General features: G+C 35.5%; 1 protein-coding gene across 1 annotated transcript in view; it reads right to left on the bottom strand.

Moving 5' to 3' along the window:
• SEMA3E (sema domain, immunoglobulin domain (Ig), short basic domain, secreted, (semaphorin) 3E) overlaps positions 1-19385 on the bottom strand; it is a 324952-nt gene extending 305567 nt beyond the window's left edge. The window contains exon 1 of the mRNA XM_011996070.1: positions 18649-19385. Within this exon, the coding sequence (XP_011851460.1) occupies positions 18649-18763 (115 nt within the window). The 5' untranslated portion in view covers positions 18764-19385. The remainder of the gene's footprint in view (positions 1-18648) is intronic.
• Between the last annotated feature and the right edge of the window lie 980 nt (positions 19386-20365).

Genomic DNA, 20365 nt, shown 5'->3' with positions numbered 1-20365 from the left:
AGCCACCCCTTGCCCCAAGTCCTCTGTCCCAGGGAGATAGGAGTTTTATCCATAAGCTCCTGCCTGGGGTGCTACCTTTCTTTCAGAGATCCCGTGCCCAGACAGGAGGAATCTAGAGAGGCAGTCTGGCTACAGCGGTTTTGCCGAGCTACGATGGGCTCTGCCCTATCTGAATTCTCTGGTGGCTTTGTTTATACTGTGAAGGGAAAACTGCCTACTCAAGCCTCAGTAACGGCGGACGCCCGTCCTACCACCAAGCTTGAGTGTCCCAGGTCAACTTCACACTGCTGTGCTGGCAGCAAGAATTTCAAGCCAGTGAGTCTTAGCTTATTGGGCTCTGTGGGGGTGGGATACACTAAGCAACACCACTTGGCTCCCTGGCTTCACTTTCCTCTTCAGGGGAGTGAACAGTTCTGCCTAACTGGTGTTGCAGGCACCACTGGGGTATGAAAAAAACCTCCTGCAGCTAGCTCAGTGTCTGCCCATACAGTCACCCAGCTTTGTGCTTGAAATCCAGGGCTCTGGTAATGCAGACACCCGAGGGAATCTCCTGGTCTGTGGGTTGCAAAGACCATGGGGAAAGCATAGTGTCTGGGCCTGGTAACTCCATCCCTCATGGCACAGTCTCTCATGGCTTTCCTTGGCCAGGGGAGGAGTTTCCCAATCCCTTGCACTTCCCTGTGAGGCAACACCCCACCCTGCTTCAGCTCACCCTCTGTGGGCTGCACCCACTGTCTAACCAGTCCCAAAGAGATGAGCCAGGCACCTCAGTTGGAAATGCAGAAATCATCCGCCTTCTGTGTTGGTCTCACTGGGAGCTACAGATGGGAGCTGTTTCTTTCGGCCATCTTGCCCGGGAATAAAAATTATTTCATTTCTTAACGAAAAATTGACATTGACAATCTCTATAATAATGTAAAGGAATGTGTCTTTTATTTCTGTATTTCCTCATATTGATGAGATTGTCATATTAAATAAAATAAGACAGCAAAAGGTTGGCCCTATCGCTTTAATTAATGTCTATAAGTCAGAGGATTAATATTGTATTCAAACATACTTGAAAGCACCTGAAGACAATATGCTGATAGCAGATGGAAAAACATCCCAAAGATATCTGACAAGGTACACAAATTCAAAATGATTTATGGTAGAGCATTGAGTCTGTCGTGTGTTATCTTCTGAGATCAGACATCCTTGTTTATCACAGTGTGATATTTTGAAATATCGTCAATTCATTATTGCTACAAGAACTGTAGTATGGATAGGTGCATATGATCATTAGTGATATTCCTTATACTGATGATGTTTTACTATTCTTAAAATAATTCTTCCTGTATACTCAAAATTCTAAGACAGTATAAGCAGCTCATAAACTGGTAATGTAGGAAAAGAGCATTTGGTGAAGTTAATCCTATAACAAAAACAAAATAGAGGCTGCAAAGAGATTTGGCTAAAATGTGGGGTTATTTTAAATTTTGAGGAAATTATGAATTTTTTTAACACATAAAGTCTTTTGTGAAATTATTTTTTACAGATTACCATTTGACTTACAAGGAGTTAATTAAAAATTATTCTGAAAAATTATATGCTTTTTTTAAAAAACATGAGACTTTCTACAAGAGAGACTGGCAAATCTACAAGATGACAGCAAATTCAAGTTACAAAATTAAGCAATCACAGCTATGATGGTATTTTAATTCTGCCATTCTGTTGTGACCATTCCAGATTCTTTTTAAATAAAAAATTAAGACATTTAAAAAGGCTTCTGTTTATTTTAGCCATGAAGAAAGATGGTTTTGTTTCTTCATATTAAAAAATGGTTATGTTGAGCTCACGTTTATCCAGACCTTAAAATTGATCTTTCATTTACTATAAGTATGTAAATAATTTTATAATATTTATAAAGAAAACCGGCAATGACATTTATTGATCTACATCATCCAGGAAAGCCAGAAAAGCATATATTTTATATACTTTAATTAAAATTTGCTTCAACTGTATGTTAAACTCCTTCCAAATACTGACATTTTAGATAAAGTCCATGAAATGTGTATTTTAAATTTAACAACAACAAAAAAAAACTTTAAAAGAATTTAGACAGTGAATGCAACTTTTACCATTTTAAGTAGCCAGTTTCCTGAAGACATTAAATGTGGAAAATGATGCTGAGCAAATCAAGCAAAGACACACAATAGCAGAACTATATAGTCTTTGAATATAGGAATGTCTCACTCCAAAGTGCATGTCTTTTTCAGGGCACCACACATTGTTACTACACATATCTACATTCTAGACTGGAGGGAGTAGAAGAAGGTTTTTTCTTAACTTCAGCAAACAAACCACCCGCATGAAATAAAGGAAAAAGTTGGCTCAACAGAGCCTATGAGAAAACCATTGGAAAGGCTGACAGTAATCGAATAAAATGGCATATTTGCCAAATAAGCTGCTGTCAACTTGGGTGGCTTTAATAAATAAAAGTCATTGGTAGGCTGGGCACAGTAGCTTATGCCTGTAATCCCAGCACTTTGGAAGGCTGAGGCGGGCAGATCACCTGAGGTCAGGAGTTTGAGACCAGCCTGAACAACATGGAGAAACCCCATTTCTACTAAAAATACAAAATTAGCCAGGCATGGTGGCACATGCCTGTAATCCCAGCTATTCAGGAGGTTGAGGCAGGAGAACCGCTAGAACCCGGGAGGCAGTGGTTGCTGTGAGCCGAGATCACACCATTGCACTCCAGCCTGGGCAACAAAAGCAAAACTCCATCTCAAAAAAAGAAAAAAAAAAAAAGTCATTGGTTAACACCACCGCTATTCTGTAAACAAAGCAAGCATCTCTGGAATATAAATTTTGTTGCTCCATTTTAAGAGGGGCATTAACAAACCGGAGAATGACCAAAATACTGACAGAGCAGTTAAGAGATTGAGGAATATTCACCTATGACAAAAAAGCATGATAACTATCTGATATGGCTTGACTGTGCTCCCCCCAAATCTCATCTTCAATTCCCACGTGTTGTGGGAGGGACCCGATGGGAGGTAATTGAATCATGGGGGCAGTCTTTTCCATGCTGTTCCTGTGAATAAGTCTCATGAGATCTGATGCTTTTAAAAACGAGAGTCTCCCTGTACAAGCTCTCTCTTTGCTTGGTGCCATCCATGTAAGATGTGACTTGCTCCTCCTTGCCTTCAGCCATGTTAGTGAGGCTTCCCCAGCAACGTGGAACCGTAAATACGTTATAAACCTCTTTTGTAAATTGCCCAGTCTCAGGTGTGAGTTTATCAGCAGCATGAAAATGAACTAATACACTATCTTTATATATTTGGAGGTCCATCATGACTTATGTCCTTCTTGCTAGCATTAAAGAAAAAAACTAAGACTAAAATATGGAAAATGATTTGAGATTAGGTAGGTAAGTACTTGCTCTTCACTAGACTATTACAAAATGAAATGGAATTCCTTGTCAGGCAGTCATCTCCCTCTCCACGAAAATGCACAAATTCAAAATGATAAACATGTGACCACCTATCTGGAAGCCATGGACATGATGACTTCACAGAGTGGGAAATAATCACTAAAGTTCCTACCCTCAATAAAATTATCCGATTTGGGCAAAATTATACAATATTCCTAAACTATAGTCTTTTTCCAATGAACGATTTTGTTGTTGTTGTTGTTGTTGTTGTTGAAATAAGACATACAATGCTAAATCCGTAAGGTTGATTGTAATTCCCTAAGTGCAATTATTAGTTTTTCTATTTAGCAATTATTCCTTCCTCCTTTTCCTCCTTCCTCTCTACTTCTGCTCTTCCCTCTCCCATGCCCCCTTCTTTACTTCTTCTTCTTCTCTCTGACTTTCTAACAAACACCTTCTTAGCAATTACTATGCGCCAGGCACTACTCTAAATACATTTAAAAGCTCTTTCATTTAATCTTTATCACAACCAATTAGAAGATGATATTTATTATACACCTCTTTTAGCCAGAGAAAGATTAAGTAACATGTCCAAGATCACACCAATAAATTTGTTTCTACCACACTTGATTCCTAAATAGTGCTTAACATTGGGAAAAAATTAACAATATGCAAAAGGAACCAATTTGTTTGTCTTGAGCAGCCAGGTATAAGAGAGTCGCAGCCAGACAAGGAAAACATTGTAGGGAAACAGAATTTATGCTTTTTTAAAGTTCAACAGAAGGAAAGATTATAAAATTAAATGGAATAATAAAGTTAGGAAAGGACCCACCCAAAATTATTTAGATGCCAGAGTAAGCCAATCTCAGCTGTTCTTCTCTACTCTGCCTGCCATCCTCAGCAAGAGCAGTATGGGAGAGAGTGTGGGCAACCGGCTGCAGTAGCAGCTGGGCCTATTTGTTAAGACGAAAAAAAAAAAATAGTCATAGAAGGTAAAGGGAGATTTTGGTGGCTAGCAGTGTGAGTGGAAACTTGGAGCTTGGCTGGGGAATTGCAGAAGTGAAAAGCAGCAGTGCTGTCAGCAACAAAATTGCAATATTATACACACCATTCACAGGGAGAGCACTCCCTGCAGTAGTTCCTTAACTGGCAAGAATTCTTTTCCACCCATAGCAAAACAACCAGTGGTAATTTTGTATTTGTTTTCTCACATTAATGGTATTCTAGACATTCAAAAATGAAGCGCTGCCAACTCTTCTAACTATCCTATAGATATAAATTAGCTAACTAAAAGGACAAATGGCATTTCTAACTTAAAACAATATAACTATTTGTTGACTAATATAAAAACAAGTATCTAATAAGCATAGTATTATATTCTAAACATAACCACATACATTAAAATCCTTGAATTGTATATTATGTCCGTTGAGACAAATACTATAAAAGGCATCTAACGTGTTTCTGAGTGATAACTGCTTTATTAGTGTGTAAGCTATCTCATTGGTAATGGTTCTTTAGTTTTATGTCTCACTTTTATTCTTGTTTAACTTTATTGATTTTTAAATCATAGATAATTCAGTTTTTTTCTACAGATAGGAAAAATCCTTCTGCAATCCTAAAATATATCAGACTTCAGTTTGGGCATACACATTTTGGAGCAAGTAAAAAACATTTGGCAAAAAAATCTGTCAAAAACAGTGCCCAGTACATAACTTTTGTCTTACTTCTGAGCAGTATAATGACAAAACACAGTTTCATTCTTTTGATTGTTTTTTAATTGTACAGTTGACTTACCTATAATATTTTCCTTCTTATTATGATTATTTAAATATTATTACAAGCGAATTTTGCTTTGGGGAATTACAAGGATATTAAACCACATGAATGTGTTATAGAAGTTTAAACACATTAACTTCTTATGACTGTAACAATATAATAATAAAATCAATATTTTGGGTGGCTCATTAAATCCATTCTAGTGTTTCATAGTCCTATCTTCTCCATCTACTTTCTTCTTTCTGGACAAAAATAAGAAAAAAAAGATTTTCCTTCTCATATTAATGGAAATGTACAATGATTTGGATAATTGAATGTCCCAACAGCTAAAATTATAACATTTGACTTTGAAAAAAGTTCTTTCTCTTTATAATTTACATTTTGATTATGGGTGATATGGCTATTCTAAGAATAAACCATATGGTTAGCTCAAGTTTATCCAGACCTGAAACTTACAGCAAGCTCAATATTCTAGTACTCATTCTAACCAATTAAAAAGTATTTGTAGTTACCATTCATCTGACCAGAAATATGTGTAACACTTATGCTTTGTGACAATGTCAAGCTTATAATTGCTTTTTCCTTTCTTTATTTTCTATTTGCTCTTATTGTACTATTTATTTTGCTTAGGATCAGGAAAAATAAATTATGTCAGTTTCATCAATAATAGAGCTGTTTTCAAAAGAAATCATTTTTTCTTTACCATTATTTTTCCTAACATTTTCTTTAAACCTATATCATTTTTGCTTTGCTCAGGATTATAGAAGTGATCCTAATTTCTATACACTTCTTTTTATAGATTGTCTTTAGTTTCTAAAAATAAAATAATCCAGTGCTTCCCATTTCCATTTTTATTTACTCTTTACAATAATAAGGTATGGTGACAATTGTGTACTTTCTTCTGAATATGACATTTCTGCTTATGCCCATTAGTTTACAGTTTGTGTTAAGTGCATTGTATTTGATTAATTATAGTATAGTACCAAAAAGAAAAAAAATAAGGATATAACATTTCAAAATATATTATCAATTGATTTTGATAAATTAAGTACATGAAAAAACATTTTTGCTTGGCTTATAGATATAATAAAATCTTAGTAAAATGAAATTTTCATAAGTTCTTTCTCAAATAACCTGGGTTGAGAAAGTAAAATACCTTGCATAAACTAATTAGAATGATAAAACCTAGTCATTGCTTTGCCTTCTCACTATGTTACTACCAATAGCTGTGATTTTAAAATGAAAAATGAAAGACAAATGGCCAAATTATTCATAAAACTGTTGCGCAGGGACAGACTGACCAAAAAAAAAAAAAAATCTTGCTTTTGGTCAATTGGAGCATTTCTGAAAAAACAAAGATGTTGGGTAAGTTATCACTCTTTCCCGGTTCTGACTTTCTTTGCTTTCTGCTTTGTCATGGTATTAATGCATTAGTTCTTTTTTTCTGTTTCTTCATAGTTTGTCACTGTAGAAATGAATGAGGTGTTACATTGGAAATTGGGAGATCATGATTGCAGCAAATGGGAAGAAAAGTTGAGTCAAATGTGACAATAATCATTTGAATGGCCCAGATGAAGTCATCCAATCCTCTGCCACTGCCTCAAACTATATCTTTTAATAATTTACAGATATTTTCTGAATAATTTCTAAGCAGTCCTGGATTTCTCTTCAGAACCTTTGTAATAGAAGAGTTGAAGCCAAACTAGTGCCTAATGTGTTGCAAAAGGGGCAGAAGAGAAATATTCTCATCATATCTCCTGTATTCTCAATGCTCTTCCAACCCCATCATTTCATTTTCTGCTATCTCTGTTAGGAATGTATTTGTATGTGGCATCCAGCAAAAGAATTAAGATTGGTAACACTAGTGTGAATAGATATAGCAATTAAATTCTGTATATTAAATGCAATACATGAAATATATTCAGTACCTAAAGTTTATTAGATTCTAAGAATGCAAGCAATAAAATGCAATATAATTGTCCTCAGTATTTTCAAACTCTAACTATGAATTTGTAGTAATCATATATTACTCATACAAAAAAATCTGAAAATTCCTCAAAGTCATTTAGAAATGGGGGAAATTAAATTTAGCAAGGACAAAGAACGTGTGATAGTAGTGTGTGTGGTAGAGTCACGACTACAGTGGAATTAAGTTAATTTCTGGGAGAATACAATGCATTATATGCCATGGGAAGATTGTGGGCACATGGCAGGATGGTGCAAGGCAGAGTATGACATAGCTAATTTGTTCATAACATCTTGCCCAAGCTCCTCTTATTAATCTTCAATACTGAGCTTTGGTTCTCTTTTCAGCCCCAATTTCATGCTTTTATAGCATCCCTTGGGATATTAAAAAAGCACCCTACTTTATTACGACTTCTCTCCTTTTACAACTGGATCTTAAGTTTCTTGAGAATTGTGTTTGACTAAAAGCTGTGTGTGTGTGTGTGTGTGTGTGTGTGTGTGTTAAACTTCTTAAAATAGTTTTAGATTTACAGAACATTTTTGGTGAGTACAGAGAGTTCCCCTATACCTATACCTAGCTCCCCTTGTTTACACTATACATTTATATGGTACATTTATCACAGTTAATAAACCAATATTGATACAGTATTATTAATTAAAATTCATACTTTATTCAGATTTCCTTAGTTTTCATCTAATAATCCTTTACTATCCCAGGATTCCAAACAGTATACCACATTATGTTTGTAAAACTGGATTTTTTATTCTTAAAATCCTAGCATAATGCTCCATACTAAAGCATTGAAGAAGCCGAACAAATAATTATGGAATAAATGAATGAATAACAAACCAATTATACTTTAAAATTATAGGCTCTTTTAATTCTCTGAAGGCAATGATATGGTTTGGCTCTGTGTCCCCACCCAAATTTCACCTCGAATTGTAATAATCCCCATGTGTCAAGGGTGGGACCAGGTGGAGGTGATTGAATCATGAAGACAGTTTCCTCCAAACTCATCTTCTGACAGTGCGTGAGTTCTCGGGAGATCTGATGGTTTTATAAGGGGCTTTTCGACTTTTGCTCTGCACTTCTTCTGCTGCCATATGAGGAAGGATGTGTTTGCCTTCCCTTCTGCCATGATTGTAAGTTTCCTGAGGCCTCCCCAGCCCTGTGGAACTGTGAGTCAATTAAACTTCTTTCCTTTATAAATTATCCAGTCTCTGGCAGTTCTTTTTTTTTTTTTTTTCCATTCAAAATATTCTGCTAATTTAACATATATTTTAGAAAGAGGAGTTCTTTACAAGGCGGTAGGACAGTGGTTTCTGGGCTGGTGTCCAAGACATGAAGGAGGAAATTGTTGTATTCTGTCCCTCGAAAAGATTATGATAGTTAACAAACGCACGTGGTCACTTTACTTATTATTAATGTGATTAAAATTAAAATGTTTAAAGCAATAAAGTTTGTTAATTCCTCATTATATATAGCTATCCACTATGTCCCAAAGCTATATCCATTGATTCTACCCCAAAAGAATTTAAGGGAAAAAAACTTTAAAAAGGCTTTCTCTATAATAACATAGTGTTCTGTGCACTCTGAAATGAATTATATGTTTTAATAATGTATATTGTGTGAAAACAACACAGCTTTATCGTGCAAGGTGAGCAGTGAGGTCATTCATAACGGAATTAATGGAATGTCTTCATTTTATCACAGTATTGGGCAGTTCTTTATAGCAACGTGAGAGCAGATTAATACAGGCAATGATCAAGATGTATAACAAAGGGATGAAGTGGTAAGCGACATCTAATTTCATTTGTCCCAGAAAACTTCTCTTTGAGGCATAAAAGAATTTTTCAAAATGCTTTTCCACAATCGACAAATATTAGATGTTTTTTCATCAGAACTCAATCATAGCTACAACATGCTACAATTTACACCATCAGTAATCTTTTAAAATATTTAAATTATATGCTAAATTATCATCAATGTATAGGTACACTTTATATTTAATACAAAAATAAGCAGATAATGGTGATATAGTTACATATCTATGAATCTAAGTATATTTATCAAGACCAAGGCTGTCATTTGGACATTTGACAACACCCTTAACCTAGGAGATGAAGTTAAAGGAGGAATAAATGAAAACGGTAAATATGAACTTGGGGCTCCTTTGTAGCATCCTTCCACACACACAGCCCAGGGTTTCTCATAGTTGAGTCTTCACTAAGAATCACCCATAGGAATTGTTAAAACAGAGATTCCCGAGTCTCAGAATTATTGACTCAGTAGATCTGATTCAGCAGCTCCCAGGGAATGCTGATGTTGCAGTCCATGGACCACACTCTGTGTAGCATTCGTTTAACTCCAGTTTCCATAATAGTAGCATCATCTCCTGTGCAATGAAATTCAATCAAACCATCCTGCAGGTGAATTATTTAGCAGTAGCTCTGAACCTTATAAAAAAATAAAGTTGGCCTTTATAGTTGTGTTATTTTGACCATAATATGGAAGCTAACTAAATATATGTATATTTCAATTCAATAGACACAAAAACCCAGACTGTAATTGTAGCCTTTAGGAATGATTTGAAGTGAATTTATTCCATCCCCAAGGGTGTACAAAAAATTACTCCTTGCCCTGAAGGACCTTTAAATATATTTAAAAACAATTACATAAATTAGAAAGTATTATAAGATACTACAACACTGTGTCATTTATCTTTGTGATACATTTAAATTTTTTTCTACCAAAATCATACAAGATACGAAGACAGTGTTCATTTTTCCCTTTATAATGATGAGGAAAGGAAGCCTCAGTTCAATGATTCAGCGAGAATAAGACAGCATCAAATAAAATATACTGTAGATTCAAAAACTGGAAGTCCATACCCTTTCCACTGCAACATACTATCTCCTAATACCAGTTTCAAAAGTGTTTTGGAGAAACCCTTTTGAAGCCTGGTAAGGAGAAGAAAGGAGCCCTACATTTCTATAATTGGAAAGGACCTGAGGTTCATAATAAACTTTTTGACTCAGTGTTAGAAAAAAAGCAATCAGGAGGAGTAAACAGCTATACACAATGCTGGGAGCACATTTCCTATTTGACTTTACTTCCACAGGGTATCTTAAAGCCCCTCTCCATTCCCATTATTTCCTGGGAAAGAACAAATCAGGAGGGAAAGAGTCAGTGTCCTCAGCTGACCTCTATTTTCACCCTCTTTTATTCTCATTTTCTTTGCTGCTGTTCTTTTCCTGTTCTGAAGTTGATCTGGCTACCTAAAATCACCCCTGAGACTTACTCTTAGGGATTCTGTTCCACCACTCTATCCTGTAAATAAAACCCCCTTTTTATTCTGGTTCCCTAAATTAAAGCTCAAAACTCAGAGAAAACAAACCAAAAGTGCATAGAAATAGGTTTACATAAATAATATTTTAACTGACATTTAACCCGAGTTTAGTTACAGAATACTTGGCTGGCAGGCTCTGCCCTCTCCTGTGCCGTGCCCTAATTCCTCTCCTCTCCAATTGCCACAATCCTATGGTGCCTGTGAGCATCAGCTTCCCAGCAGAAAAACAGGTTGGAAAAAGAGGGTACATTATCCAGGTGGCTAGTAAGCTATTTATTTAGTATTTCATTATTTCCTACATCATGGATTTAAACCAATTTTCAATGCCTAGTAAGTTTAAAGTTTTTCTAAATAATTCAAAGGTCATGTTTTGTATTTATTGTGTTAAACAACAAAAAAGAAACAAATATTGAAGGTACACAGAAGGCCAATGAATACATATCTTTCACTAAAAGTATGTTTCCTTTCCCCTTTTGGCTTAAGGTGACGAAGAAATCAAAAATATTTATCTGGAAGAGAAGTAGAAGAAGAGAAAAAGAAAGAAGGGGTGCTGCCAGTCGCACAAAAGGGTAGTCACAGAATTAAGTGAAAAGAGAAAGGGAGGAGGGGGTATAGTGATAACCCAGAAATGACAAGGACATCACAAGATATATAGAAGAAGGAGGAGGAGAGGAAGAAGAGGAAAAGAAAGGGAAGGAAGAAAAAGAAGAGGAAGTAGAGAAAACGGTGGAGGAGAGAATGTAGATGAAAGAATTCAATTGATGTATCAGGAGGGTGCCTGGAGGTCCCAGCTGTTTCACTAAATGCAGCACTGATGAGAAAGAAGGGGAATAGATAGAAAGCCCCAGCCTTTTCTCTAACATATATTATGCTAAAGGGGCCATAAATAGTTGTCCAGGATTCCTCGGTTTCATGGTATTCCTGCTCATCCCACCCCATCACCTTTTCCTTTGAAAAACACAGTTCTAAATCATTTTGTTTTATTCAGATACTCACTTGATGAGCACTTGTTGAATGCCTACGAAGTGTCAGGAACTGTGCATGGCACCAGATATCTTACCTGTTCATCTAAGGGAAGGCAAAGTGGGAGACTTTCTTTCACTTTCCAAGTAAACAACACATGCTGAGCTGATAGCTGCCTATAGGACACTGTTTAGTTTAACTTTAGGCAGTGTGGTCTGGCCTTAGTAATATTAGTTCTATTGTGCTTCACAAAGCTGGGCCTACAATTACCTTTGTTAGTACTGTTTATTTTGTGGATTTGGTCTGTTGTCTCCAAGGTGCCATCAGATAAAATTCCAACTTTCCTTAAAGTATAAACAAAATAATTCTTACAATAACTTACAAACATGAGAGACATCTATATTCTTTGTTCCTTCTAGTTATCTACTCTAGTAAGAGCTGGTTTTCATTAAAGAAAATCTTCGCTTTTAAGTAAAAATCTGATGATTAAGGATCTCTTTTCATCCTAAGTTGTAATTTAAAAATTTGCTCATGATTGCTTTTAGAATAAAAAAGAGAACAGCATAGATTAATTATCTCTGAATCTCATCTAATTTATTGAGTAATTTATAAAAAGCTTCCTAAGGGTTAAGTATTCTGCACATTAATCTGCATTATCTCATGTAATCCTTTCACATTTTTGCAGATTATATTTTACCATTTTAAAGATGAGAAAATGCATATTCAGAAAACCTACGTAACTTGCGCATGCCGTGCAGTCAGAGGCCAGATTCAAATTAGATGTGCCTCATCCAAAGTCTAGGGTTTTTAGGCCACTGCAATTCGAATGTAAGAGTGTTTTCTAGCTACTGTGTTTCCTATGCCAAGGCTACAAGCTAAATCCTTGAGCAGAGCACAGTGATGGCTGAGAGTTTAGGTACCAAGGATGGAAATGAAACACATTTCTAAGTCCCAGAAATCAGCCATGAAAATAAATTTCTCTTTTATTTTTTCATACCAGTTGTGGAGGTAAGGTTACCAAGGCAAAGGACCCCTATGATTAGAATATCCTGAAATAGACATTAGAACCAGGGCTGAAAACTTCTCGAGTAATCAGTTGTCTTGGCCACCATAGGGGCCATATGAAGGGAAGTTATCAGTTCCGCAGAGATGTCTTGTCTTGAAATCATCACTGTTTATGACCAAAAACGTTCTCTTAATATCAGAGACTGCAACACTTGGAGTAAATGTGATATGGACATGTCCTTTTTATTCCTAGTCCAGAATATCCAGACTATAAAATATCCAGTCTTGTCACTATCATTCCTATCATGAGTGCAAAGAATAATGCTCACTTAAGACTAAGGAATTAATAATAACAATGATGTTTACTCTTATACCTCCAATGTTATGTAAGGCTTTACTGTGAAAACAAAATTATCAAAATAACCATCATCGTTTGTATAATGTATAGAGTATTACAAAGTGTCATATGTTATACTAGAAACTACTAACTTATGGCCCTGTCTCTTAAAACCAAGAAAATAATCTAAATCTATTCTGCACCCTTTGGAAAATGTTATAAATGGTATAATTTTAGTTTAGTTTTGTTTTTAATTCTCAGAGACTGAAATTATAAGACTTTTTACACTGGGATGGCTACGTATGAAGGGGCATGCATGCATACAAAGTGATATTTCTGGATTCCTGCAGACTAAATTCCTCTATTAAACCACAGAAGAGTTTTATATACAAAGATAAAGAAATACATTTTTGCACACACTCCCACTAAGAAGTCCCAGTGATGATTCCTTTAAATGTCTTTGATGAAATAAAACTGATTGAGCAGACTGTTAGCAATACTTTTCACCAGTAACAACCAATTTCATGGTTTGGTGCTTTATTATGTGGTCATAGAACTGAGGCCACCAAGTGATCTCATCCCAGAAAGAAACAGAGGCCCTCTCTATGTAATACTCTCAGCTCTGACTAGATGACAAATCTGACCTGGATAGCAAAACAACAATATGGCAACATAATTTTTGTAAAGAATATTTCATTATGACATCACAGCTGTTGAATATATTTATTAATAAAGAACAGGCATTGGTTATATATTATGTATAGAATACTTTCCTTGCAAAGCAGAAAAAAAAAATGGTTTGATACACATACATTTTCCACTCCAAAACTGGCCCAGTTCATATATAAATTCCAGTTACTATTTTTTTCTAACCCAGACCTTCCCTCACCCTATTTCTATATTAAAAGATAACTGTTTTCCCACTGTAAAGTGCAACATCCAGATAAGAATTTAATAATTCATAGAACCATTCGGGGACTTTCAATGTGATACATGGACAATATTTGTCTGTAGCAAATATAAAAACACAAATAATAGCACTATCTAAAATTCTTAGGAAGACTCTCTCCACAGAAAGCATATTTTGTATAAACCAGACTCAACGAAACATATTGTAATTCCTCACAATTTATCCAGTGGTATTTTTTATAATATAAGCTATTTCTTAATAAATCCACCACTTAATTCTCACTGTCTCTCCCTGAAGCTCTGGACACATAGGCTAGTGTTTCCTCCTGGGTCCTATTTAATCACTCTGCTTATGAATCATGTCATATGACCAGTTTTTATTTACTAACACCCAGAGATGTGTGACTAATGTCACTATTGATAATACCAAGCTATTGGAAGAGGAACTAAAGCTATGAGCTGGGTCAGGAAAAACTGGCTCAGTCACTACCTCATTTTTTATTTGCCTTGGGTATAAAATAAATACCACGGCCTCCAGAATGATCATTCAGAATGTTTATTTAACATTGTGCTCTTTTAGAATTCTCTGTCAATTATTTTCTTGTAAATGGAATGAATTCTAAAACGTGTGTTGTAGAGTGAATACATGTAACAAATGGATATATGTACACTACAGCAAAAAAAAAAATATAGGCCATGAAACTTGGAAAATGCACAGACAATGTAATCATCTTCTGAGTTATTATAACTAGAGGTCAAAGATATGGAAGATGAGATTTGGAGTGAGTGCAATCTATCAAGATAAATCATATGTTTTATGCTATTTAAGAGCAAGTTTATTCTGTCTTCTATATTAGCATTATCCTAGCACTTGTTGAAATATAAACTCATACCATTTTCAAGGTTTTTCTCTTTAGGACCTGTTTCCTTCCAATACTCTCACTTTGTATCAGTCTGCAAAAACATTAATAATATAAATAGTTTTTAGGTGATAAGGTACATTCACAGATATTGTTGTTCCACTTGATTATCTCAAAAACCCAGTAAAATATACAGGCAAAATACCATTACTACCCCTATTTTCAAATAGAGGAAACTGAGATGCAGACAATTAATTATCATTATTTTAAGTGGGAAGTACTAGAGCTGGAGTAGAGGCCTCTGATTTCAAATGCTGAGCTCTCTGAACTATGATAAATCTGTATTTAATTGGTTATAATACCCAATACAGATACACTAATTAACACTCTATTGCAAGTTCTATCTGCATAAGTATATATTCCATGTTTAAATCTACATGTGTAGTGTTAACATATTTTAGGAATGTTCTTCTGCCATATCCATGCCTTTATTTAACTGTCTCTTCACCAACTATTCTAGGAGAACATATTATGCTTAAGCAGCCATTCTCCTTGATTTCTGCAATAGCATTCATCCTTATTGAGACTTCAAACACCTAGCCTGTCTGCCAAGCTCCCATGACTGAATTTCTGGGGCTTTCCACGTACATTGGTATTTCTTTCTCAACATAGGTCTTGGCTTATTTGTTTTTTCTTCTCTGAGCTCCATTATCAAGAAGCTTATTTTTGCCTTCCCTGTAACCTCATTAGTGCAGGATGGTGAAAGATAAGGAGAGAACAGATATCAACAAAGGGAAGTAGATGAATCCACCAGGACTCTTCTCCCTTCATTCTCTCCTTCCTTGGTTTCTGTCCTGAGGACCACAGTATTTTTCAAGGAAACCCTTGGGGGAGAATATTAAAATTTTGCATTAATCTCACCAATGTTACCCTATTGAGCTGGGATAAAGTTAGCTATAATGCATAACTATTCATGAACTTTTAAATATTTGCCTGATATAGCCAAATTCAACTCGAATCTTGACCGAAAATTTTTACAAAGCAGGACAGCATCTTGCCATCTTAATCTTTGCTACATGTTTACTTATTAATGTAATTTACCTTATAACTAGAAAATACATTAAAAGATTTATGTATTGCCTCAACAAGAGTAATTATCTCATCATTTTATCTACCAGACTTGCCCTAAGCCAGTATATTTTCTTAATATTAGTGTGGAGTGAGATACTCAGTTAGAAGAGGAAGGGATTCAATATTATCCCACTGGAGTACAAGGCAGTAGGAAATCAACTAGAAAATATTCCAAACCTCATATTACCCTTATACCTTGTCTCCTTCTCTCTTTCTCTGCCTCTCTCTCTCTCTCTCTGTCTTTTCTCCTCTTTAATCCTAATGATCCCTTCCTTTCCAGCTCTAGTTAAGAACATGTCTAGTTAAGAAATAGTAATGGAGAATGAAGGGGAGAGGAAAAGGGCAAATCTCTGGACCTTTTTTTTTTTTCTGAACATATTTTTATATAATTTAACTCAATCTCTGTGTATGATAAACTTTCTCCTCCTCCTTGAGAAGAAACAATAGGTTTGTGTTTTCAAATGCCATCTTAAAAGTGAAGAATATGAGAAAAATGCCTGCCTTTCTCCCATACAGCTTAGATCATGAACTCTGAAAAGAATTTCTGAATTATTCTAGTAGGCTACCTCCAGGGAACCTCCTGGATTTCCCTGCTAGTGGTCAGGCAGCAGTGCAGAGGTGTTATATTACATATACCTAGTGCCTCTTATATTGAAAGATTATAAACTCATTTATATATTAATTATCTTAATTCACTCACTACTGAACATTTGCCATTACTGACATTATTCAAGACCACGGAAGAATAATCTGCAATATCTTATTCCTAGTTTTTGAAGACCTCTAAAATATTCACTGAATTCCAGAGTGTAGAGAGATAAATGGGCTGTTCCTATTATATTGGTGGGACTGAATACCCTGCTCTGACAGTGTATATGCTCTTCTTTTCACTAAGGCCCCTGAGGTGCAGTAGGCATTGGCTGCTTCAGGTAGCATCTCCAGTGTGATCTCTTAGCTGACTTCACTAACAAAATTGCACAAGTAGGAACATTCCATTTTCAGGTAACTCTCTCTATTCTGCCTTTGTATAAAAACATCATACTGTGCATTTTCAGCTGGTTCCACTAAATTCAAAGGTAAAGGAAATCCTGTGGGAGTTTTCAGTCTAGTGTACATATAGATACTAGCAGTTTTACTCTCACACCATATGACACCACTCATAACATCAGTTACAATTATTTCTTTGATTAAAAGTGACATAATAAAGACAAACTCAATAGCAGTATTATGCATAACATTTACTTGTATCGGAGAACTTTGGTATTCTTTGATCAAATTATTAACTCTCTTATGAAATATTAAAATGTGACCTGTTGGAAAACACACTGATATTGAACCATGAAAACACAAGTACCCCAATAACAAGGTATAAAATATTAATACTAGATGTAACAGAATTGTAGCTTGCAAAAACCGGTAGCTTGTCCATTCATCTACATAAGAAAAACAATCAATTTATATTTTTTTGCATCTTTATTTGTTCATATTCCATCACATCAAATTTGTACATCTTGACATCTTTGATGATAAACTTCTTTGGAATAGGCATTTTGATACATACCATGCTACATCTTCCCAAGTTAAAAGATTAGTGTTAATTCTGGGCACTATATTTTAAACACTTTGCCAATTTAGTATCAATGTGTTTCTTAAATTTGTATTATCTACTAGATAGTATTATAGGAAATGTATTTAAACTAAGAAAATATCCATAGTTTTAACTACTCTAAAAATGAAAAATTTCTATAACATTTAGTGAAGATTGTCCAGTAAAAAGACAAAAAGACCAAACATGTCACATAAAATCGAGGACTCCCTTTTTGTTTCTCCTGACAAATATTCTACCTATACTTAGAAAATGCAAGCTTCTGTTCCTTCTACAGTGGGGGTCAATTTAAAAGCTTACACAATTGAAAAATGATTCTTATGTAATCCTGAGTATTACATCTGCTTTCTGTCTCAATGTCTCAATGGCTGGTGATAATAAATACTTATTTGCTGACAATTTATTCTGAACTTATTTTAAGTCAGCAAAGTCACTTTCTCTGAGCATGGTTTTGTTTATTGATTGTTTGTTTACAGGAGGAGTTATCAAACATATTCATGACTGGCTTGTATTGGTCCTGATGCAAAATCTATCTTTTAATCATTTATTTATGAGTATAATGTTGCTTTACAAGACAACTGTAGAATGAAATATTTAAACATTCACTGTTAGACAGATCTTCATTAAGGCAATATAAATTAACACTACAAATGCTAGTGAATACTAATACTTTAATCAATATTAGCCATTTTACAAGCATTGTCATAAAGTATTTTGCTTTGCCACACATGAAAAAATTCTAATAATCAATTGCACTGGAAAACTAATTTATATTAGTTGTCAATCATTTTAATTACATGATGATGACAGTTATTATGGATAGGGCATCATTTTTCTCCTCAGGAATTTTCTTTCCTCCTCCTCTTACCTCCATTATGCAAACAAAACAAAACAAAACAAAAACAAAAAGAACAAATTGCACCCCTATTTCTATAGCCCTTCCCCAGCATCCTTGTTTCTCACATGCATAAACTGATATTTAAATACCTACTGTTAACTTGGTGGATTCAGCCTCTCAAGGCTATTTACAACCTGCTTCCTCCCTTCCTGTGTTCCCTCTGCCAGTGAGTGAACTCCTCATTAATAAAACCCAGTATTTACAGACAAAAATAACATCTCTAAGTTGACATGTGATTTTGCACTGTTTTCAGATGAGGTGAGTATGACATATTAATCAGAGGTACTTAGAATTTTAGGTCAGTTTTGCAATAAATTTTTCAGGTGCATTTTAAAGGTCTTTGAAGACCATAAGCCTATGTTAAACGACTTTCTTTTTCTTTTTCTTTTTCTTTTTCTTTTAAACAAAAGGATCTGGAAAGGTAACCTACCTTTATGTGACAGGCGTAACCGGGGGTGGGTAGTATCAGCTGTATGACCTCCTGTCCAAAGCTCCAGTAAGTAACCCCACAGGAGCAAGGTGATAATGTACCCGGCGGATGCCATGCTGCCGTGTTCACCGTCCAAGCCCTCGCTCCTCACTTTAAGGAGGGTCTGAGTTTTACTTAGGACTTCCCTCCAGGGGCAGCGTGCGAGAGGCTTTGTCAGAAATCGAACGCGTTGTCATCAGAAAGCACAGTTCCGAAGTGCCATTTGTCAGGCTGTATTTGGCTACGTAAAACCTTTCTTTCCTCAGGACAGTTGTTTATAAGCCGGGAGCAAGAGGACATTCCAAAGAGTGAGTCTTCAGAGCCATGTCCTGTCTAGAGCTCTCTTCAGCAACTACGCCGGTAGATTCAGGAAGAAGCTGTATTTTTCAGTCACTTAGGCAAAGCTGTTCATTCAGAAAAAAAAAAAAAAACCCGAGCACACGCACACGCACACGCACTCCCTTCTCCCGTGGAGGTCCTCTCTTCGGGCTCCTGGAAGCCTCTCAGAAGTCAGCCTCTTGCACCGACTTGCCAAACTGCTAGTTTTAATTCACCTTTCACCTTGCTAATTAAAAACAAGAAGTGCCATTCCCTCTAGGAGTCGCGGGATCCACCCAGCAGGGATGCAGTCTGTCAGTGGCTGTTTACAGGAAAGTTCAGGCAGGGTTGAGCAGCGTACTTGCTGTTTCTAGGAAGTATTTCTGGTCCACGTGCCCCGCTCCCATCCTCCCTCCCAGTCATAACCAGCCCCACGTTACTCAGCAGCAAGACAGAACTCCACATTTTGATGGGGCAAATGGGGAGTTCGGGAGGGGTGATGACACATAACAGGCTGATTATTTAAGAACAGGTGACAGACCAGGATGTGGCATCAGAAAGCACTTTTAAATTCTTACCAAGATAAATTGACCTAAGTTGAATAAATCCAACTTCTTTTTAAAATAATCTATTTGTAACCATCCAGGATCCAAATTCTGTTTTTCACTCTTGCCATATAGGTATTTTCAAAATTCAGTCTTTTTGCATTGCTTATATCTTAGGGATGCTATTTTTAAAGTCTTTGAAGAAAAATGTGTTCCAAGAGCCTGAAAAAAAAAAAAAATTCATCTGTGATTGTCTCATAAATTTGTTAGAAATAATAAATTATTTAAGTAAGCAAATTAGTCAAATGAAATTAAAAGCAAATCCTTTTTCCTAAAGCAATTCCTAAATTTTACTTCAAATTTAAGAATGTGGAAGTAATTTCCCCCAGGTAAGGTAACTGGTAAAGTCGAGGTTCACCACCCAAGGGACTTCTGTAAAGCAGGTATTAGAAAACTTAGAATGTGAAATACCTTAGGATTCAACTGCTATGCATTTCCAGAGTTGATTTTTCAAGACACTGTGTTTGTGTAAATAAGCTTAACACAATAGGTCAACTTTACAATCTACCTTCAATCAATCTCAAAAACGAAGCCAAACACTCTGGAGCTGTTGGCATGGAAATGAATGGTATTATGTTAAGATACCAATAAACTTGAATAGATGTTTGATTTGACAGTGGAGAGTTAAATGGTAAACCCTGATCTCAACTATGAAAACTTCTTCTTATTCTGTATTTTAAATGCTAATAGTTAGGAACACTTTTTGAGAATTATGTTTTAAAATCATGAAACTGCAACAAAAAGATAACATAAGT

Source organism: Mandrillus leucophaeus, unplaced genomic scaffold (assembly GCF_000951045.1).
Source record: "Mandrillus leucophaeus isolate KB7577 unplaced genomic scaffold, Mleu.le_1.0 Scaffold50, whole genome shotgun sequence".
In the NCBI taxonomy this organism is placed as follows: Eukaryota; Metazoa; Chordata; class Mammalia; order Primates; family Cercopithecidae; genus Mandrillus; species Mandrillus leucophaeus.
The sequence above is the reverse complement of the archived record's forward strand: the minus strand, read 5'-3'. Positions and strand labels throughout refer to the sequence as shown.